Here is a 24,787-nt window from a genome sequence, read left to right as displayed (position 1 = left end):
TTCGGCATAAGTATTACTGTCACTGAAGTGAAGAAATGAAAGGATATGAAGGAAGCGTATTCGGAACATTGTTTTAGAAAATATCGGAGTATGAAAAACAGGGTCTTCGGTCCAGTATATTTTTATATCAGGAGTTTGGACTAATCGGTTTCCATGATTGCATGATCGAATTCTTTGTCAAAGGCTGGGGCGCCCGACTCGCGTATAGATTGGTCTGCTCACACACATACTGATAAAATTCGTCATTCATGAAAATATTCACGTAACTCAAAATATCCTGCTTATTTTCTATTTGAACATTTATAACTGAATTCTCTGTAAATGGTGGAACAGGTGGACAATAACTAGGATTATATGTATCAGGCACTTCACCTTCCTCTATAGGCCTATCGGATTCGGGAATCGGAATTTCCTCGTCACTCTCACTTTCACTATCTGAGTTTATTTGAGGAATAAGTCCATCACCAGAATAATCATTGTGAACAATATCTAATAATTTATCTTCCGTAAGAAACTTTGTTTTGTAAGCCATTATACTACACTCGGTAAGAACGACACGCACTGCATTGGAATCTCAAGTACCGACTTGACGCGCGAGGAAGTGCTGAGATATTCCCGCTAAAACAGCAAAGATAACATGAGCCCACTCAACGCCAGTGTTCTCAAAAAGGTAAACCAACTTCCTGCTACAACCAGTAACGCTGACAAGGTGTAAGACTGCATAGATGACGAATATAAACAGCATTGCTTCGCACGGAACATTAAACGTCTTACGCCGTCCGCGGCCCGCAGCATAGGAGCAAGCTTAAACGTCTTACGCCGTCCACAGTCCGCAATGAGTTAAGTCGCGTACCAGTAAAGTGCAAAGTCTTTCTGTTCCACCATGATTTAGGTTGAACTTTTCCATTTCTTCGCAAAGTGAAAAGTCTTTGCGAATGAGTGATCTAACCAAGTTTATTCCATGGGCAAAATGTATAGGCCTAAAACTCTATGATTTTAATGCTTTATTTTTCACAGCAAACTTGATGGTATAATGGTGGTACCATTAATTTTTAAGTTCTTATCATGGGAAAGAAAGGTATTTACGAGAAGCTGGCTGTGCTGGAAGTTGTCAAGGAGAGACGGGACATCCTTTTCCACACCTTTAAAATAACCTCTCAAATGATGACACTCATCAATATTAACGAGAGTACCGCCAACACATCCACACAGAGAGGGAAATTCACCCTTCATTAGAAATCCTGTCGCTATATTAAGTGGATTATCAGGCCAACGTACTATGTTAGGAAATATTACATTTACTATAACATCTACGACTTTCGTAACAGTTCTGCCAATAATTGGTTTTGATGTCCCATGCATTGCTGCTACACTGTGCAGCTGTGCACTATTTACTAACCAATGTAAGAATTTGTTCTTTTTCGGAGAGGGATTGATTTCCTTTTGTTGCATGTCTCAATAAATGACCGATCATTTCAAGAATATATAGTCAGCCTGTGTTGGGGTAATACAAAATCACTCATGAAATTCCGTTAAAGTGAGGTTATGAAAATTAATCCTGTCTTTGCAATTTCTCTTGTTGGATTTTTTATCACTGTCCTCACTTAATGATAACAAAAGCTCTCGTCATAACGTGTTTACATCATTAAACCAAATTCTACTCCGAGAAACTCGTGTACATACCTGTTAACAGATGAAAAGGGAATCATCTCTTTGCAAGATTTCTGAAAACTTTTCACTTCATTTCTTTGCACTTTGCATTTTTGCACCAATGGAGGAATATAACAGGCTTGAAAAGTGAAAAGATTCCTAACTTTTCACTTGTCATTTTGCAAGCTAAATCTGAAAAGTGATGGTGGAACAAAATCTGAACTGAAAAGTGCAAAGTGAAAAACTTCGTTCGTGGAAAAAGCCCCAGGTCAGGCATTTATACCTGGATATGAGGGCTGGTTCCAGGTTTACTCATTCTACGATTACCTTCAATTGAGAAGCTATCGAGACCCCGGTTTAGAGAGCCAAGAATAAAGGCCGACAGGATTCATCACACTGATCATGTGTCACCTCGTAATGTGCAGGCTTTCAGACGGAGCAGTTGTTGGTTGCTAGACGGAAGATCCATTAGGGTTGTAATTATACATATTTCATTTTTGTGATGTTCAGCGAAACTGTTGATGGTTCATTCTTTCCCGGATTTTCCGTTTTCTTGTGTTTTCGTTTTTTTCCCCCGTGGTCCCTCCAAAAACGGAGAATCGAGGTTTCACTGTAGAAATAAAAATAAAGGTTTATACATTTCTAAATATATCTGACCATGATTTGATAGAATCTGATGACATTCTTTCAAGAAAGAAACATGCTATTCTATCCTACGTTTTTTCCCTGTTTTCTTTTTCAGGTAGTTTATAAATTTATTATCTAAAATTAGTTTCAGAAGACTGAAGAGCTAAAGAGTTGTAAAAAATAAAACCTTGAACACAATTATAACCATTATAGAATGTCCCTTTTGTATTACTGATTGAGTGTTAATGTGGAAAAATGGCATTATATGAGAAAAACTCCAAGATGTATATAACCCTTTGGCTTAAAAGGAATTAATCTAATTCATATTTCTCCTTGTGGAGGAAAGGGCAGCCAGGAAAGTTCTCCATTTGGTATGTTCAGCAGCCAGGTTTATTACTTCATCTCATATTTTCAGAATTCCAATCAGTTCCTCTCTAATGGCAATACAGTATAGAGAATAGAGGAAACTTCCTGATTAACCCTGTTAAAATGGGAGACAATTCTCAAGTGACGTTCGTAGAGGTGTGGCCTAGAAACTTGTGCCAAATTCAAATACGGTTATGGATAAATAAATTATGTCTCGAAAGAGTCATTAAGATATTAACTTCAAAGTTGCTGAAGCAGTTCTGGAGAAATGAAAGAAGAATTATCTAGCATGTTATTAAAAGACTGAAATTAGACATATAATCAAGATATGCACTGCTGTAAAAGGGCTTGATCTTTCACTCATGCATTACTTTTCTTGCTTTGGCATTCCTGTTTGAATATTTAGGCTATAGGAGGATTCTTCTTACTCCTCATTTAAAAACACTGTATCATCACATTAACACACTTACCAATAAACAGATCACACATTCCTTACATACACAGCACATAATTCATCGAGTTAATATTTATGAGCTGGGCAACTTTCCTTTTAACTTGAAGCCTACTATTAAAAAGAAAACCTATAAATTTTGCCTCAAAACACTACAAATGTCTTTATAAGCAATACTTGCCGTTACATTAGGGTAAAGAAAATTGGCACCATCATACTGTTAACAAAATAGGCACATTTCTTAAGTCACCCTTCAGTGGTCAAGAATGTATTACAGCATTCCAAATGGGTACCAGCCACATACACATGCATTTTTCTAACATTAAGTTGTCGGGAATATCCTCACAGTTTTCTGAGGGAACACCATATATTTAGTGCGGGGGGGGGGGGGTAGATATACAGGAGACTATACATTTTCTAAATCAGATTTCATTATAAGCAATGTATTGGCAACTAATTAACAATTATTATCCTCTGAAGGGTACAACACATTCGTCACATTTAACTTTAGAGCAGATCTAAACTTGCATGACTTAGCAGTTACATTATTCCCACCTTTACCCTGAATTACAGAAAACACATATTCTATACAATCTGGGATTTTTGAAGTTGTTCAGGTGGTAATGGATCTGAAAAAATCTTATAGTGCTCAATATAAGCGTAATGCCCCTTCTTTCTTGTACATCTTCGTGCCTAAGTCACTTTCCTGATACAGCATTTCAGTACCCACGGATCACACCTACTCGAAGACCGCATTGCTACTGAAGTATAACTGCTGTACTATAAAATAAAACCAGTGTATTATATTTTAAGCCAGTTAAAATATGAGCTGCATTAACTCAAAGTATAAGAAATACTATAAACATATATTTGTCACTATAAGAATATATGCAAACACAATACAGTATCTACACACACATTCTTGTCACGAGGGAAACTGAAGAATGGCTGAGAATTCTTCTGCGCTTCATAATTCTTGCAGCCAAACACAGTTATCTTCCCACACATGTTCAGAGGAGATACAAATGAATGTCACAGGCAATTATTTACTAATTTTAACTTACTCCAAAGACATAAATAAAACCAAAATCTTTGCCAATTAATTCACACACTCCAATGACAAGGTAAGTAACTCGCAGGTCACACCGCTAGAAAGTGTTCAGAGTCACAGTCCCTCGATATCTCCCAGACTGTCCTGTACTATCTCTTCTGTATTTGTTAACTGTTCACCTCCGAGTGTTCCAAGGCCTAGGTCTTTCACACTTCTTCCTTCCTTTAGGGTTCCATTCTAAGACAGACTTTTCCAATTGGGAACATGCATCATTTTCAAAAATATTTTTTTTTTTGAAAAGTACACCAATGAAATAGTACGTAAACGTATTAGATTGTGGTATGTTGCCTTGTTTTCTACCATTAACAAAATATTTAATAGTGCCTTTCCGCAAGGCGAGTGAAACGGCCTCCGACGTAAGCGGCGCGCTGTGACGTCACGATCCAGTACCGCATGGAGCTCTACCAGCCGTTGTGCATCAGCCGTTGCTAAAAGCCGATTGTTTATTATTCATGATCGCGAATAACTTCAAAATGACAGAAGAAAGGTTCAAAACAGCACAATCAGACAATCTATCATGTGTAAACGACATCATTCTTGAAAAATAGTGACTTTTGTGGCCGCAGAAATTCGCGGATAACAAGCAAGTTTGTAAGTGGCGTCTTTTATATATGTGCAATGTACTGTAACCCATAGTATTAGGATAACAACGAACCTGGATAGATATCACATCACTTTCAACATTTCCTTCTAGACTGATTCCCCTATTAAAGAATAACATTACATTTTTGGGCTTTCAGCATTAGTAAAGTAAGAAATCGGATTTCAGCACTAAACATAAACATACAGGTAGCATTATAGTACTAGTCCGCTTCTGTGGTGTAGTGGTTAATGTGTGCCACTCCCGGAGGCCCGGTTTCGATTCCCGGCTCTGTCATGAAAGTTGAAAACAAATAGTACGAGGGCTGGAACGGGGTCTACTCAGCCTCGGGAGGTCAACTGAGTAGAAGGGTTTCGAATCCCACCTCAGCCATCCTCGAAGTGGTTTTTCGTATTTTCCTACTTCTCCTCCAGGCACCTAAGGCCACGGACATTTCCTTCCCTCTTCCTTGTCTATCCCTTCTGATCCTCCCATCCTCCAACAAGGCCCCCGTTGAGCATAACAGGTGAGGCCGCCTGGGCGATGTAATGGTCCTCCTCACCAGTTTCATCACCATACTCAAAGTCTCACGTTCCAGGACACTGCCCTTGAAGTGGTAGAGGTGAAATCCCTCGCTGAGTCCGAGAGAAAACCAACCCTGAAGGATAAACTGATTAAGAAAGAAAGAAAGAAAGATCATGGTACTATAGGGATATAATCTATCATTCCCAAAAAAAAAATATATTTATGGTTGGGACAACTGGCCTACCCACTTCCGAGGCCCATGAAAGAGAATTAAATATCTTTGTGGAGGGAAAAAGTTAAACATGATAAAGATAAATATGACTTCATCTAGTTTTCACAAGTCGGGCTGAGTGGTTCAGACTGTTGAGGTGCTGGCCTTCTGACCCCAACTTGGCAGGTTCGATCCTGGTTAATTCCGGTGGTAGTTGAAGGTGCTCAAATACGTCAGCCTCGTGTCGGTAGATTTACTGGCACGTAAAATAACTCCTGCAGGACTAAATTCCTGCACATCGGCGTCTCCGAAAATCGTAGAAGTAGTTAGCGGGGCGTGAAGCCAGTAACATTAATTACATTTGGCTTTTAACAAGCTGAGCACATCAGGAAAGAAAAGTGTCCTGGTGACATTTTAGTCGCTCAATACAGGAATGTCTTTGGGTGCTGTGACATTTTTTTTTTTTTTTTTTTTGCTGTTTGCTTTACGTCACACCGTCACATATAGGTCTTATGGCGACGATGGGACAGGAAAGGCCTAGGAATGGGAACAAAGCGGCCGTGGCCTTAGGTACAGCCTCAGCATTTGCCTGGTGTGAAAATGGGAAACCACAGAAAACCATCTTCAGGGCTGCCGGCAGTGGGGTTCAAAACCCACTCTCTCCCGGATGCGAGCTCACAGCTGCGCGCTCCTAACCGCACGGCCAACTCGCGCGGTATTTTTACCCTTCGGTTTATTGACTTGGCGTGTATAACCAAAAACTTAGGCTAAGTTGGATAATATTTTAAACACCTACATCACTATTTTCACCTGTGTGCAATTATGTTATTTATTTCATTAATATTATGATAATTATTATAATTGAGCATTGTTAACTTATAAGACCCCAACAGACAAGCATTGGTTTTGTGTGGAGTTATACATTTGTTAAATTCACGTTGTTTCCTTTCATGATGTACACGACTATTCTTTGTTACATTATAGAATATTTAGATATAGCCTAACTTTATTTACCAATTAAGCTCTTCAATAAAGACATACATAACTGTCCCATGCCAAGATATATTGGTAGAATTAGAGCTGCCAAAATGGTTCATAACCCCTTTGATTTATTATCTTGACATGGATCACCCAAAACATAGGTTAGGTTTGGAGAATACTTTAATAATCAGCATTATTTAATGCACTGTTTATTACTTTCATATTCCAAAATGTAATTGAAGCATTTAAATAAAGCATCATACATTAAAATTTAAAGTTTTACCACTAGAACAGCTGACATGAAAAAGTGATTTGAAAATTCAAACAAATTCATCTTACGTTAAAATCTTCCAAAAAAATAAACTGTAGACTTTTCCGATATATCACCAGCATTTATCCAGCTCGCCAAAATCCATTTCTCCCTAGTTTTAGCGTCTTTGGAACGTTTATAAACAACTTGTTTGGTATGGTATGCGAAGTGCTATTGCACATCGGAACTCTACACCATTTATAAGTTTTACTGCCTCACTGTCTGCGCAGGATTCGTTTTAAGTCTAAAATATACCACTCAGATTATTATCCAATGTATAGACCTAGAATTTAACCATACTAGACACTAACGTAAAGTAGAAATACGCGAAGTGTATCCTGCTTCTCACAGGACACTGTGTGTTATTACTACGTCTGCTAATTCAGTCAACCTGTACGATGACGTCAGGCTAATGAGATCGCGTACTTGCGTGACGTGACATTTTCGTAGATTTTTATCATATTTGGAGTTATTATTTGTACATTCTGATCACATTTTTGAATTTTGCATGCAATTTTGAATCAGATTAGTATATTTATAATTAAAACCCCGGATCATGCATGTTCCCTATTGCTCCATCCTGTATTCTTAATATGTCTCCTATCCATCCCCACTTTCTTTTCCTTATTTCTACATCAGTGGGTTTCTGGTAAGTTTCCTTTCACGGGTTTTAATGTGCTATCACTGCAGGTCAACTTAAATTGATAATATGCCACAGACAGCGATTCGTGAATACTTGCAGTTGGTGTGCAATTTGTTTAGTGACCTTCCAAGATTCACAGCTGTAAAGAACAGACTACACAATGGTACTGAAAAGTCAAATCTTAGTTTTCCATGAGAGGTTACTGTTCTTCCAAACAAGGTATAGTAAAATGAATGAGCAATTTATTTACTGGATTCGAGCCTTGACGTCTTCCTCTGTGCTGCCAGTATTTGCCATTGTGCCCCCAAAATAGACAAATGAACTGACTTCCCCTATTTGCTTGCCAGATATGATGAGCTTGATTGTTTGCAGTATCATTGATTATGTTCTCTGCCTTTGCAGCACTTATTTTAATCCCGATAGCTGCTGCTTGATGTTGTAACTCCAACAGCTTCTCCCTCATTACTTCATTATTCTTGCACAGTAGGCAGATGTTATCAGCAAAGCCCATGTCTTCAACGAAGCTGTGCTCCTCCCACACTATACTTCCATTTTCCCCCTCAGCTGCCTTCTTCCAAACTCAATCTAAGTAGAAGAGAGGATGCAACCTTGGTGAACAATTGAGCTGGTTTTAATAGACTCTTAAGTTTCCTTTGTGGATGAATTGACATTTGTATCCATCACAAATCTCATGGCTTATATTAGAGATTTTATCTAGAATACCATTATTCATTGGTGTATTTCACATTGTGTTCCAGTTTACCAACTCAAATGCTTTTCCATAATCTACAAACGTGAGATATATGAGCTCTGTCATTCTATGCTTTGTTGTAGAATGATGCAAAAGAGTGTATACGAGAGATTGCAACAGCTGCTATTTTTGCGGAAGCCAGCTTGTTCTTTGTGCAATTCGCGACCGACTGCATCCTCGATTTAACTGAAGATGATTCCTGGTCGTAATTTTCAGGGGATGATTAACAGTGCGATTCCTCTCCAGTTGTTGCAATCCACAGTATATAATTTTTTTGGGATCTTTACAATTAGTCCTCTTTTCCAGTCCATTGGCAATTTCTCTTGCTATAATGCCTTTCCAAAAAATTGGTTTCAGTAGTAAAATAACTGTGGTAGTGTAACGATTAGCACTATTAGCTGCTGTCCTGAGGGGCCCACGTTCGATTCCCGGTACTACCAGAGATTTAAGAATGGTAGGAGAGCTAGTATGTGGTTAAAATGGTACATACAGGCCACCTGAACAGGGCTGCACCACCTCGGGACGAGGACACGAATGTTTTCCGTGAAATTCAATTAGGTCAAGATGCAAAATACCAACCCTAACCCGATTATTATGATACTCCTAGCCCGAGACACGCCCCTTAGTCAGACGCAAACCTATAGCGTATTTTTATTTTATTTTTCACAGCTCAATTATTGAATCTCATAACTACAGAGACAAGCAGTATGAGAAATCATGTCTTGTCACCATATGCCAGAGCACAGCAGCGGCGTCCGGTTACATTGACTGAAATGAAGACTTTCATTGCTGTTTTTTTTTGGCCGAGCATATTTTTTTATTGGGTCAAAAACTCCCGTTATATTCCGTGGTTTGGAAATATGCTCTCAAGAAACAGATTCCAATTGATATTGAGATTCTTTCATCTTGTGAACAATGATAATGTATCACCATCTGGTCACCGTGACTACTACCAAATACTTTAATATGATAATACCGGACAGCTTGCTGTTTTCAGCGAGAAAGCCGATAGTGTTGCTACCTACATGGCTTGGTGTGAGCAACTCTTCAAAAACATATTGTCATCTGCATGATTCTTGGCGTACTGCCGTGTTGTTTAAAATGTATCAGTGTTTGTCACTAAATAATCTTACATTGCAGTTATATTCCAAGAAAAGTGTTATGCGCTGAAAAATTACCCAGCAAGATAATGGGCGTGAGAAATGATAAGGACCGCAAGTATTAAAAAAAGTAATAACCTCGCATCTGTGTTGAGGTTACATTCTATGCCCCTTATATTAAGAAATTCAATCAAATACCCTACTGAAATGTTAGTAGGACGTAAAACCAATAATATTAACAAATATGCAAATCTAGTATACTCAGGCTTGAGGGTCCATATTGTTAAACAGTGCCATAAATTTCACAATCGAAAACTTGTGGATCTGTAGCGTAATGGTTATCGTGGTAGTCTTGAAATTGAAAATTCAAAGCCATGAGTTTCGAATCCAGTCACCTTGTCTTTTACTGTAAGAAAATAATAATAATTTTCTTTACGTCCCACTATGTACTTTTACGGTTTTCGGAGACGCCGAGGTGCCGGAATATAATCCGGCAGGAATTCTTTTACATGCCAGTAAATCTACCTACACGAGGCTGGCGTATTTGAGCACCTTCAAATACAAATACCACCGGACTGAGCCAGGATCGAACCTGCCAAATTGGATCAGAAGGCCATCGCATCAACCGTCTGAGCCACTCAGCCCGGCGTAAGAAAATTATTTCAGTGCATTATTGGCATAGGCTTGAGCACCAGTCCAATTAATTTAATACATGTGTATGGTAATTCTTCATGCATTAATTTGTGAAAGAGACTTTAGGAAATTCTGGACCCTTCATCTTTGTCAGGAACATCGTAGTTCACTCACGTAACCCCAATATGTGTTATATATTATGTACCTTTGTCTTCAGAGAAAATTCAAGGAACGGCAAAAGCGAGATAGCAGCGTGAGGTTGAGTTGCTCTGTAGAGTTCGGGAAGATCGGCCGTACCGAATAATAATAATAATAATAATAATAATAATAATAATAATAATAATAATAATAATAATAATAATAAGACATAATGGACCAAACTACAGTTTCTGAATTACAGCTTCTTCTCTTTCCCAAAATCTTAATAAATCATGGATGTTGTTAGGTTACCTGTCCCCGTTGGCTCTTTGGCTGATTGGTTAGCTCTTCGTGCCCCCCCCCCATTTATGATACCATCATTCTTTGGAGTGTTGGACTTCTTCCATTTCCCTTCTAAAACCAAACCCATTGGCACTACAGCCCTTGAAGGGCCTTGGCCTACCAAACGACCGTTGCTCAGCCCGAAGGCCTGCAGATTACGAGGTGTCGTGTGGTCAGCACGACGAATCCTCTCGGCCGTTATTCTTGGCTTTCTAGACCGGGGCCACTATCTCACCGTCGGATAGCTCTCCTCAGTTCTAATCACGTAGGCTGAGTGGACTTCGAACCAGCCCTCAGGTCCAGGCAAAAATCCCTGACCTGGTCGGGAATCGAACTCGGGGCCTCCGGGTAAGAGACAGGCACGCTACCCCTACACCACGGGGCCGGCCCATTTCCCTTCTGATTAGTGTTAATAGAGGATGGCTGGCCAGTTGTACTTCCTTTTAAAATAATCACCACCACGGAATGGTCAGCGTAATGACCTTCGGTTCAGAAGGCCCTGGTACGATTCCAGGCTAAGTCGCAGATTTTAATCGCGTCTGTTAATTCCTGTAGATCGAGGGCTACGGGTTTGTGTTCGTATTCATACGCATCTTCAAGTATATACAACACATCATGCAAAAAACCACCACAAAAACACATGTGAGTACGGTATATATCCCTCCAAATATGATTGCTGTTATGAAAGGCATCCGGCCGGAAAACTAGGCTAAGTCCATACAAAATCCTGCGCTAGGTAATTGAGAAAAGGTTAGAAAGAAGAGGAGAGTGTAGTTATTAAATATTTCCCCAGAGGCTGGGTGGATCCTCAAACAGATTCTGCTTTATAATTTTTAAGACATAGCGAAAGGCACGGCTAACATAATGCTCGTTTGGAGGTTTATGAAGGAGGAATTTCATATTTTAAAATTTCATTCTTAATCATTGTGATTATTCAATTATTTTAACAAAAATATTTCCAATGAGTGTGGTGCATTCCTCTCAGCTGTAGCACAGACAAGTATGCAGTTCACACCAACACGCTAGATGTCACCACCGTCGCTGTTCGCACTCCACTCAATGCTGTTGAGATACAGCTGTCCGGTATTGGTGTATTAAAGTATTTGCTACTACCCATGTGCCAGGTTCGATCCCATTGTTGAACATGCCAATTGTATATTACGATACCATTGTACATAACTCTTAAACTATTGAAGATAAAAATGTAAAACTTTACATGTTTATTCATACAAAATAGGACATTTCAAAGAAGTCATCAATATTTACCGTTGAGTTGAATTTTCTATTTTTTTCTGTTTCTTTTCTGATTTTTAATTTTTGGCGTTTTGAAATTGTTTGGAAAATATTTGTTTTCAAAATAGCCAAGAGCATTTTAGTGTTGTAATTTAGCTCAGCACTAAGAATGTCTTCTTGTTAACATTTAATAAAAAATTCAAGTCACAGTTATAATATTTGTGAACTATATAGTCCACAGAGTGAGAACCTGCAAAATTCTCTAAATCTGTCTGGCACTCTTGGCATACTCTGAGCAATCGGGCCTGGCACTAAGAGGGTTAACTGGTTAATTTGTGTGCCTCGGGGCTTCAGTGTATGTGCCGTTTCTATCATTCGAGAAAATAATAGGTAGGGCCACATCCTTGCACACATGCAGGTCGCCTATAGGCCATCTACTACAAAAAAGACCTGCAACAGGCCTCTCAGGAGGCCACACACCATCCTCATAATCATTATTATTAGTGCAACTTCAGAGATATTTTTGTCAACAACGTATAGGTACCACGATTTTTGTTTGACTAACTCAGCTAGGATTGAATGTGTAAACTTAAAATCACAAGTCAGATACTCGACCACTGATCTATCAAGGCAGTTTAAATTTAAAACAGGTAGTCGGTATATATTACCGGTATTAGTAGCAATACATTTCACAGCAATTTAATGGAAGATATAGTTCCAAGAAAATTTTATGTTTCTAGAGGCCCTTTATGTCGTGTTATTTATGACATCAAAGTTATGTTCTCTGAAATATGGTTTTAAGCAGTAGGCAGCCGTTACACTATACATAATTTAGAAAGAAATGCTATGTTTTGAGATACTAGTTCAGTCATACTAACCTTTCTGCAAAACATTCAGTTCCTTTTCCATTGACTCTTTCTCTTCAGAACCATTCTTCACTGAAGCTAATGCCTCTTCCAATTCAATGATTTTTTTTTCTGATACCTAGAAGAGAATATTTACACATGAATTCTTCCAAAACAGAATACAATACAGTAATGAAAGGCTATGAGATATACGGTCATTAAATTTGATACACCGGCAATCTACATTTTATGTACGAATTGTATACAAGAGATGGCAGCTAATCCAGCCAGGTATGAACTGTGCAGTAGAAGAATGCATACAAATATATAACAGTTGTGCTTGCCACTTCTCGTTCATGGTAACACCTTGCAAGCTCACAACTGCGCAACCAAAAACGCATGGCCAACTCACTTGGGAATCCCTTAAACTGTTGAGCAATTTACTTTGGTAATTTTTCTCTTTTGAATGGGAACATTCTTTCACTATGGCATAACTTAAAAGATAAAAATTAATACCAAAACTCCACGCCTGACCTATTCTGGTAGACACTACGGCAAAAAATTATAACATACCTTGTTCCAAGAAGGAAAGGAATTGCACAACTCAAATACAACAATAGTTACACAGTAATACCTTGTCCTACCAATACGGTGGAGCACTCGTACATTATTTATCGTACGGCATAAAATGTACACATATACAATTGAATATATTACAGTAACAGGAACACATAATTTCAATTAAGAATGTCCAGTCCTTCCACCCACCCTAATAATGTCTCTGATGGAATAAAGAAATCAGCCCAGCTAAACGAGTAGGCATGTAGCTTGTAGTTGCCAACGATGTGAGGGATGATTTGCCGTGGAGCACAGTCGCATTCTGGTGACTAAGCAGTTCCACTTGTAGAGTGAGTCCCTGTACTTTCCATGGCCCGTCTGTACTCTGTTAAGAGTGACCAACTGCCTGATGTTGCTTATGTTCATAGATATATATAACCTTAAAGTACCCTACAAGTGACCAATGTGTGATGCCAAGCGAGCACCAATTTCTGGCAGCCAGTCTATCTGAAAAGATCTCTTGGCTATCACTGATGCCAAGAACACCTAATGGAATAACCCTTTCCAGAGCTCCTTAACAAGAAACATTGGGCCTTCCATCCATATTTTTTTTAATTCACCCATGTTGCAATGGAAGTCCCTTGTTTTTGTTTGATTGGTATACTAGTGTATTAGTGTTCAAGGAGAAGTGATGTACAATGTATAAACTCTGATATCTAAATGCCAACCTTTCCTTCATGTGGTGAACTAACCCGTTTCCACAGACAAGGGTTTGGCGACCGAGTTAGGGTGGGATAACTGTAAATCGAGTACAGAGGAAATTCTGTACTAAGGTCAGTCCATGGGCTGAGAGATGGCACCCCCATCAACGGTCTAACTTCCTTCAGGCTAGCAAACCTGTCGGAAGGACTTTTTGTTGCTTTCAAATTTTTGCAAGAGAAAGAAAAACTGGACGGATTATAAAGTGATGAACTTGGCAAAGAAAAGGACAATGAAATAGACGAAGATTGGAAGAAGAAAAATATTTTTAGATGTGCTACTCTAACACAAAGTTGACCAGTTGGACGACATTCTCACACAAAAACAGGACATTTTAATTGCGGCAATTTCAGCAAGAAAAAGGAAGCTTCAGGGATCAAAAGAGACAGTAAATTATTCACAATTTTACAGGGGGAGAGGGTGACAGTCATACTAGAGCACAGACGGGTGTACTGATTATAGTACACAAAAGATTAAGATCAACAATTTATAGCTACACTTTTTAAAATGAAAGTATTATCCAATTACGACAATCTATCCAGAGGTTACAGTAACAGGGGTATACACTCCAGTGGAGAGCAATTCAACAGAAAGTGATGGGTTCTATAATGATCTGCAAAAGATAGTCAATAAAATTAACAAACAAGATATGCTACCATTACTGGGAGACTTCAATGCTAGAGTTGGTAATGAGAAAATTCAGAATCACATCGGAGTTCATGGAGAAACAACCAGTAATAACGGAACAAAATTAATAGATTTCACTGTCTTCAATCAGTTAAAGATCATGAACACGATGTTCCCACACAAGGACAGCCACAAGTACACGTGGTCTGCACGAAATCAGAAATCAATTATAGATTATATAATTTGTAATGGTAAATTGGCACATTTAGTCTTGGATACAAGAGTCTATCGCAGCCCTGAATTGGAAACTGATCCATATCTATTAGTAGCAAGTATTCGTCTGAGTAGGGCAGGGATGGCAAACGTTTTCCAACAAGTGTGCAACTTTAAGTCTGGTTTATTATTCTACACTGTTGACTGTGCCACTAGCTATTAAGGAATGTCTACAACCAAACCCCCCCCCCCCCCCCCCCCGCGACTTCCTTTCTAAATTTCCGATTATGTTTCATAATATGTTATTTATTTACTGATTCATTTATTTATTAGATATCTCTCTTGTAAAAGGATTTGATTGCATGTTGTATTTTGCAAAAACTGCAAAAAAATCAATTTTTACGTATGTAAGTTTCGAGAATACCCAATATTATTTCTAAAAAAGTAATAAGTTCCCACTTTAACTCACTTCGTCATTAAATATTATCACCGGGCAATTTGGCCGCCTGGTCGGGTGTGCGCGGCTGTGAGTTTGCATCAGGTAGATAGTGGGCTCCAGTCCAACTGTCGGCAGCCCTGAAGATGGTTTTCCATTTTCACATCAGGCAAATGCTGATGCTATACCGCAATTAAGGCCACGGCGGTTTCCTTCCCACTCGTAAGCCTTTCCTATCCCATCGTTGCCACAAGACCTATCTGTGTCGGTGCAATGTAAAACAAATTATTAAAAGAATTAGATATACATTACCTTCATGTGGCGTGCCACCGAAATTGTGTCCGCGTGTCACCTAGTGACACGGGTGGTATAGGTTCGCCATCCCTGGAGTAGGGGATAGGGTTCGATTCCTACCTTTGCCATTGTATCTTCTAGGCAAATGCCAGGATAGTACCTAACTTAAGGCTACGGCCACTAGTTCGCAGCCTGTGGCAGGTTTGATTCGCACACCTCTGCTCCTCTGGGTTCGATTCCCGGCTAGGCCTAGGGATTTTCACCGTTATCTGTAGGTTGGTTCGAGGTCCACACAACCTATGTCGTGCTAACTACATAATCTGCAGGCTACTGGCCTGGAGGCCCCAGGTTCGATTCCCAGCTCTGCTACGAAACGTAGTAGAAGGGCAGGAACGAGGTTCGCTCATACTTAGGAGGTTAACTAAGTAACAATAATTGAAATTAATTAATAGGGGTCCTCCTATTCAATACACAAACATTTATTAATGTGAATCAATCACATGTCGTTCACATGAGATACTAGTTTCAGCACTAAACTTGTGCCATCATCAGCCACCGAGTCAAATCAAGCAAACATAATAACAAGAAACAACTTTAAAACACACTGTAACACCCATATAGATTAATATTAAATAAAATATGATACATGATAATATTAGGGACTGCCTGGCCGAGGCAGTAAAGGCGGGCTCGGTTTGCCCGGAAGGACATGGGGTTCGAATCCCTGTCAGGAAGTCGTAAAATTTAAGAAACGAGATTTCCACTTCCGGAGGGCCATGATGTACCGGTAACGGCGGTACAAAACTAAGTCCCCGTAATAGAAATTTTAAAAACTTACACGTTACGCTCCGGTCCGGCTGCGAAAGACTAACTGGACGGCGAGCAACAGCTGTGTGCGTGTGACGTAGAGAGCAGGTGACATCACAGCATGCCTCACCACAACACAGAGCCTAGACTGATGTGGAATGTTCGAATTTCTATGGGTAGTAACTTTCCCCACAATAATAATTAGTCAAATTTAACAACATCATCGTGTAACCCGATCCCTTATCTACGTTCCTGCAGAGTTTCACGAGATGTGAAGGCCTGGATCAGATATAAATACAGTACTACTTCGCTCAGCAGAGCAGTGTGTGGCCTGAGTGTGTGGCCAGAGTGTGTACGTGCACGCTAGGCAGTGGAGTTCTTACAGTCGGTTCGCGAGGACCGTGATCTAGCGTGAAGCGGCTATCAATCTTTGAGTCCGTGGACTTTAACCCAATTGTGTCGAATATGGACTTGTACGGATTTCTTTATACTGTGAGTGATAAACTTTTACTCCGACGGGACGTGATATAAATTGTGCTTCGTCTGAACATTATCAAGTGACTGTTTATTCCACACGAGTGTAGACCTGCGAATGTTTTCGAGTGCTCGTAATTTGAAGTTTAATGTTATGGACAGGACTTAAAACAGTTTGCTCCTTACAGAGTACTAAATACTTCAAGTTTATGAGACTGTGTTTTAATCCAGATTTACTTGATTGCAAGCATGACTACGTCACTAATTTGCCATTTCATGAACTGTGTAAATATTTGTAGATCATGAACTGTGAACTGTGCATGTGTGAACTGTGCATTTCAATTCTACGAACATTCAGGTGTGCGTTTCGATTTTACGAACAGTCGAACCGAGGACTGTCAATACACGATTAATTTCGTCTTGTAATTTCATGTTATTATCAATACGTGAACGAGTTCAAATTCACGAGTGAAACATCTTTATTTTCTAATCCAATTAAATTACGTCGAACAGTGCTTCAAACTAAGTCGTGCGGCATTACATTATGTCAAGTGCCACAAACTTCAAGTGACTCTGTTAAAATTCGACGATAAGTTTCGAGTGGACTTTTATTTTATGAGTATTAAACTTACACGCCCGTTCGGGTTGAGTGGCCTTCTTTTCATTTAACATGGGACAAAATTCAGTGACATTTCACCGTGTGATAAACTTTCAAAGATACATTTTTTTTTTCCGTGTTTGAACCTTGTCAAAACCATTGATAAACTTTCCTCTCATCTGTGCAGAGGCAGTCTTTGCATTAACTCGCCCCAAGGTTTAACGATGTTCATTCACGAGGACTACCTCAACGCCCTTCATCAGCACCGTATGGATCTGCAAGACGTCGAATGGATCTTCTAGAACTTCCATCGGGGGAGGAATGGTGGTTCACTGGTATGGAAAAAGGAGGAGCTGCCGGAATCCAAGGACATCGCCAGCCATAGGACGAGGATCATTTCCTACTCTATCTGCTGTACAGAGGTGACATGACTTTGAATTTATTAATAAACTCAGAGGAAAAATTTTAAGATTCATTTCTAAATAAACCCTCTCCCTCTGTACGCACTTCAACGAATGGTACACGCCCTGCGTCTCATGTCTACTAAAGTACCACATTTACTGTTACAATATGGCCCCGAGATTCACTCAGCTTACACTAAAAATGAGTACCAGTTTAATTCCTGGGGGCAAAGGTGGCCGAGCGTAGAGCTAACCACTCTACCCCATGACGTGCCGAGGTTAACAATGGTGGAAGCCTTTACCTTCCACTCCTCCAAGGGCCTTCACGGCCTGTACGGAGGTGACTTTGCTTTGCTTTTACATGATAATATTGCACTTCAGTATAAAATCTTTTTAAAATGATGATGACACTGTTGTTTTGTACATATGGTGGTTTGTCCAGCTTGTATATGTCTTTAGTTCTTTGATCTTGTAGAAATTACGCTGCAGAGTTTAATGTCATATGGAGTTCACACTGTTTGATCTAAGCAAACACAATAACTAGAAACAACTATAAAACACACTGTAACACCTATATAGATTAATATTAAATAAAATATGGTACATGATAATATTGCACTTCAGTATGAAATCCTTTTAAAATCACAATGACACCGTTTTGTACATATGGGGGTTTGTCCAGCTTGTATATGTCTTTAGTTCGTCGATCTTCTTGAAATTACGCTCCAGAGTTTAAAGTCATATGAAGTTAACACTTTGTTTGATTTGTGGTTTGGTTACAAGTAACAACTCTCATTATTGTTCCGTATTGAAGAAGACGTTAGGCATAGATATCAAGGATAATTAAATAAAAAAAAACCCACCTATTCAATACTTTCCACGTTTAATGTGGTTATTATCTACATGATTTTATGTAGACTCATTTGGTCAGGTACATGTTTCACCCATTATTTTGGGCATCTTCAGCCTGTAAACAACCTTTAGGTCAAGGTTTGGGACCTTTTTAACTAATATAAACATACTAATATATACACTATATACAACATATACATTATATACAATATATACAAACCTAAGTCAATACAGTAAAGTTTTTTGGTCCTAATCTATTTAATATGGAAAATGTCCAAAACTAAAATGGATCTTCTTTTCGGTGAAGAGGATTGCAAATCGGGGTTTATGTGACCCCTATATCATATTAAGTACTTGACGTATCGTGTCTGGTGACAGGATGTGTCGTCAACAATAAGAGGAGATTTGAACTGATTGTAGGTTGGTCAAGATTGAAAATATAAATTTAAATTGAATGTGTTTTAACTTGGCAGTTCTGGTTAACTTAAAATGTTCAAAACTAAAAATAAAATGAAACGGGTCTTCTTTTTTCTTCTTGAGAAGGGGTGATATTAAAACTGGAGCTTGTTTGACCCACGATTTTCATTTTCATGTTCTTGACGTAACTAATATTTACATGTGTTGTCGTGTACAAGTGGAGATTCAAAAGCCGATTGTTGTAGGTAGACTGGTCAAAAACGTTGTGAATGAAACTGTTAGCGTCTTGACTTTGGGTCTCATATAACGTCAAGGAATTGACAAGAGTACAATATTTAGCTGTTTCATAGTTTTAGGCTGCTGCTTAATTGGGAAGAGACATCCTAGACACTTGATACAGTCTTGTGTGAAAATTGTTCCCGTTGATGTGTTGCTTGGTCTTTGGGAGGGATCTTAAGAATATCTGTAATGAAGTAGAAAATAATTTTGAATTAAAAATTTTTTGAGCACGCGTTGTGATAAAATGTATTAACTTAACACCTCTTAACTGTAAAATGACTTACTTGTTCAGTTAATACTAGATGGATCTGTCTGTTCCGGCAGCGCCTGTCTTGTCACCATTTCTACTCCTGGTGTTGTAATGGTGCGGTAATGGAGGGGCGGGGCATGGAGGGAGAGTGGGGGTAGGCTGGTCTATGGGCGTGTGTGCTGTTGCTGGAGGGGAGTTTCTAGAAGCAATATGGGCGGGTTTAACTTTTGGCATGGTGGATGAAGCATTTGAGTGTGGAGATTTAAATAATTGAGGGATTTTGTTTTGATCTGAATTCACGATATTAATTAATCTAGGTGTTAATTCGTACAAAGGATTTTTAATTTCATTGACGTCGTTGAGATTTTTATTTTTATTGTAGGTTTGGTCTAAAAAGATGTGTAGGTTTTCCAGTTCATTCATTAATTTCCCCTTACCTATGCTTCTAATGATGGTAAGATCTTTCTCTATGGATGTAAAGTGATGGCCCGTTTCTCTCATATGTTGGCTCATCGCTGAGTACTTATTGTGTTTTTGAGCGTTATAATGTTCCAGATATCTCGTGTTAAAGCTGCGGCCAGTCTGTCCGATATAAGAAAAACCACATTGTGTACATGTTAGTTTATATATGCCGGACCTTGAATAATGGTTGCTATTGTGATTGACCTTGTTATGGTTAAAAAACATGTTTCGATTAGTGTTAACTGTCCTGAAGGCTATATTGATATTGTGCTTCTTTAAAGTATTTGCGATCTGATGGACGGCTGGGTTGTTATATGTAAATGTGGCGAAACTGGTTTTTTTAGGTTTTTCTGGGATGAGGTTAGTGGACAATTTAATTTTGATTTTATTAATCAAACGGTTGACCATATCTATTTTAAACCCGTTCAGTTGAGCAAGATTCCTTATGTACTTCAGTTCAATTTTTAAATTGTTGGGAGAAAGAGGAATTTTTAAAGCTCTATAAATTAAATTATAGAAAGAGGCTTGTTTTTGGGACTTGGGGTGTATGGATGAATTCATAATAGTTAAGGGAGAGTGTGTAGGTTTCCTGTATATTCGAAAATCGAAGGTATTATGTCCGCGTGTAATAGTTAAGTCCAAAAAGTTTAATGAGTTCCTAACCTCATCCTCTTTAGTAAACTTAACATTGGGGTCAATTTTGTCACTAATAGTGACGAGATCTTGGAGTCCCTAAACAAAATTGACCCCAATGTTAAGTTTACTAAAGAGGATGAGGTTAGGAACTCATTAAACTTTTTGGACTTAACTATTACACGCGGACATAATACCTTCGATTTTCGAATATACAGGAAACCTACACACTCTCCCTTAACTATTATGAATTCATCCATACACCCCAAGTCCCAAAAACAAGCCTCTTTCTATAATTTAATTTATAGAGCTTTAAAAATTCCTCTTTCTCCCAACAATTTAAAAATTGAACTGAAGTACATAAGGAATCTTGCTCAACTGAACGGGTTTAAAATAGATATGGTCAACCGTTTGATTAATAAAATCAAAATTAAATTGTCCACTAACCTCATCCCAGAAAAACCTAAAAAAACCAGTTTCGCCACATTTACATATAACAACCCAGCCGTCCATCAGATCGCAAATACTTTAAAGAAGCACAATATCAATATAGCCTTCAGGACAGTTAACACTAATCGAAACATGTTTTTTAACCATAACAAGGTCAATCACAATAGCAACCATTATTCAAGGTCCGGCATATATAAACTAACATGTACACAATGTGGTTTTTCTTATATCGGACAGACTGGCCGCAGCTTTAACACGAGATATCTGGAACATTATAACGCTCAAAAACACAATAAGTACTCAGCGATGAGCCAACATATGAGAGAAACGGGCCATCACTTTACATCCATAGAGAAAGATCTTACCATCATTAGAAGCATAGGTAAGGGGAAATTAATGAATGAACTGGAAAACCTACACATCTTTTTAGACCAAACCTACAATAAAAATAAAAATCTCAACGACGTCAATGAAATTAAAAATCCTTTGTACGAATTAACACCTAGATTAATTAATATCGTGAATTCAGATCAAAACAAAATCCCTCAATTATTTAAATCTCCACACTCAAATGCTTCATCCACCATGCCAAAAGTTAAACCCGCCCATATTGCTTCTAGAAACTCCCCTCCAGCAACAGCACACACGCCCATAGACCAGCCTACCCCCACTCTCCCTCCATGCCCCGCCCCTCCATTACCGCACCATTACAACACCAGGAGTAGAAATGGTGACAAGACAGGCGCTGCCGGAACAGACAGATCCATCTAGTATTAACTGAACAAGTAAGTCATTTTACAGTTAAGAGGTGTTAAGTTAATACATTTTATCACAACGCGTGCTCAAAAAATTTTTAATTCAAAATTATTTTCTACTTCATTACAGATATTCTTAAGATCCCTCCCAAAGACCAAGCAACACATCAACGGGAACAATTTTCACACAAGACTGTATCAAGTGTCTAGGATGTCTCTTCCCAATTAAGCAGCAGCCTAAAACTATGAAACAGCTAAATATTGTACTCTTGTCAATTCCTTGACGTTATATGAGACCCAAAGTCAAGACGCTAACAGTTTCATTCACAACGTTTTTGACCAGTCTACCTACAACAATCGGCTTTTGAATCTCCACTTGTACACGACAACACATGTAAATATTAGTTACGTCAAGAACATGAAAATGAAAATCGTGGGTCAAACAAGCTCCAGTTTTAATATCACCCCTTCTCAAGAAGAAAAAAGAAGACCCGTTTCATTTTATTTTTAGTTTTGAACATTTTAAGTTAACCAGAACTGCCAAGTTAAAACACATTCAATTTAAATTTATATTTTCAATCTTGACCAACCTACAATCAGTTCAAATCTCCTCTTATTGTTGACGACACATCCTGTCACCAGACACGATACGTCAAGTACTTAATATGATATAGGGGTCACATAAACCCCGATTTGCAATCCTCTTCACCGAAAAGAAGATCCATTTTAGTTTTGGACATTTTCCATATTAAATAGATTAGGACCAAAAAACTTTACTGTATTGACTTAGGTTTGTATATATTGTATATAATGTATATGTTGTATATAGTGTATATATTAGTATGTTTATATTAGTTAAAAAGGTCCCAAACCTTGACCTAAAGGTTGTTTACAGGCTGAAGATGCCCAAAATAATGGGTGAAACATGTACCTGACCAAATGAGTCTACATAAAATCATGTAGATAATAACCACATTAAACGTGGAAAGTATTGAATAGGTGGGTTTTTTTTTTATTTAATTATCCTTGATATCTATGCCTTGTGGTTTGGTTTCGAAAATAAACGTGCACAAATTTGAACTTGGTTATACCCAAAGAATTAATTCTCACTTCAATATGGGGTTTTTGGAAACTGAAGAGGAAATTAAAAGCTGAATTAGGCAAAGGATAGAAAGGAAAGACTAAAAAGAAGAACGAAAGACTAAAAATAAAAATCTAGAAATGACTAGAAACTAACTCATCTTGAGAAGCCTGTTTGATAGGCGGAGGGGAGGGGTAGAGGCAGAGCACCTGGCAGGGAGCTAAGGTGGAGCAGAGGGATGTGGTAGTGGGGGTAACTGATGAGGATATATATTACGTATGGTTTTAAGTATCGAGTTGTAAATAGGCGGTCTAATATTTTTTAACCATTTAATTAAGAAATAAAAAAGAATATTAGATTTCTCGGAAATTTCAATTTCTTATAGTTAGGGTTGAAATACTGATCGCAATGAATGAAACAATTTTCGACAATATTCATAACTGGCCCTTTGTTTGCTTTTTGAATTATCTCAAAGTCATGCTCTATTTCAGTGAACTTATGATTAGCGTTGTGAATGTGTTGGCCTATAGCAGAAAACTTGTTATATCTTCCTGCGTTGACGTGCTCTGAATATCGGGTAGTGAAGCTGCGTCCTGTTTCTCCCACGTAAGAGGCGCTGCAGTCATTACACTAGAATCTATAGATTCCGGATTTAGAAAATCTGTTAGAGGTATTGACAGATGCTGAATTGTGTATAATTTCTGAAGTTCTGTTATTAGTTCTGAAGAAAATGTTTACATTATGTTTTCGAAAGAGATTGGTGATTTGATGGTCCTTACGCCCCTAGATCATACTACTGTCATACCCCTAGATGTGATGGCGAGAGGCACCACCATTACTTAAGATGGTGTCAAGACGGGCAGCTTGCCTTAAAACTAGGATCCTCTGGGGTTAGGCACCCTCTAGGATGGTGTCGCACATTGCTAAGTCCCGTCAAGATGACAGCAGTGAGGTAAGGGTCGTTCAAAAATTCCGAGCACGTGGCTTCCTTCAAGACGACAGCTGTGAGGTTAGGGATCGTTCAAATTTCCGTACCAAAACAAGTGCACGTGGTTAGAACCTGTCAAGATGACGGCTGTCAGGTTAGCCACGTTCACTTCTTCAAATCCCGCTCCCATGTGGTCAAAAAATGTGATCTGTTAAGATGACAACAGTGAGGATAGCCACGTTCACTTGTTCACAAAAAGTAAGGTTAGGACCTGTCAAGATAGCAGCAGTGAGGTTAGCGATGTTCTTTTGTCAAAAAAAGTGAGGTTAGGGTCTGTCAAGATGACAGCTGTGAAGAGCACATGCTTTTGTTTACAAATAAGACCACGTGCTCGTGACGTCACAGGGTCAATGACCTCGTGGGGAAAATACAGATTCAACTCCCATTGTTTTAGAACACCCCTAGATCATACTACTGTCATACCCCTAGATGTGATGGTGAGAGGCACCACCATTACTTAGGAGGCATATGTGAACACACTAATCGAACTTGACAAGCGCTTCCAGCGACTTGGAAGCCATAACAACCAGGTGATTGTTTGCTTCAACATGATAACGCACGCCCTCACACAAGTTTGAGGACGTCGGAACACATCACAAAACAGGGTTGGACAGTGTTACCCCATCCACCCTATAGCCCTGACAGCTCCCTCAGACTTTCACTTGTTCAGGCCTTTGATGAATGACATTTATGGGAGACATTTTGAGGATGACATAGAGGTGATTCGCACAGTGAAAAAAATGGCTTTGTGAGCAGAACAAGGAGTGGTACCGCCAGAGCATAGACGTTCTTGTGTCTTGCTGGAGGAAGGTCATAGAACGGGAAGGATATTATGTGGAAAAACAGAGTATAGACGAAACATACAAGTTTCATTGTGTTCAATAAATAATTGTTGAAAGAAAAAAAAAGTGGTTTATTAGTTTCTGGGCTACCATCATATATACCGATATACATCT

At 38.8% G+C, this 24,787-nt stretch overlaps 1 protein-coding gene across 1 annotated transcript in view; it reads right to left on the bottom strand.

Moving 5' to 3' along the window:
• LOC136866805 (kinesin-like protein KIF20A) overlaps positions 1 to 24,787 on the bottom strand; it is a 430,278-nt gene that overhangs the window by 158,031 nt on the left and 247,460 nt on the right. The window contains exon 20 of the mRNA XM_068226714.1: positions 12,531 to 12,636. Within this exon, the coding sequence (XP_068082815.1) occupies positions 12,531 to 12,636 (106 nt within the window). The remainder of the gene's footprint in view (positions 1 to 12,530; positions 12,637 to 24,787) is intronic.

The sequence above is a fragment of the Anabrus simplex genome, chromosome 3, assembly GCF_040414725.1.
Source record: "Anabrus simplex isolate iqAnaSimp1 chromosome 3, ASM4041472v1, whole genome shotgun sequence".
NCBI lineage: Eukaryota > Metazoa > Arthropoda > Insecta > Orthoptera > Tettigoniidae > Anabrus > Anabrus simplex.
This window is presented reverse-complemented; position numbering and strand designations above follow the sequence as displayed.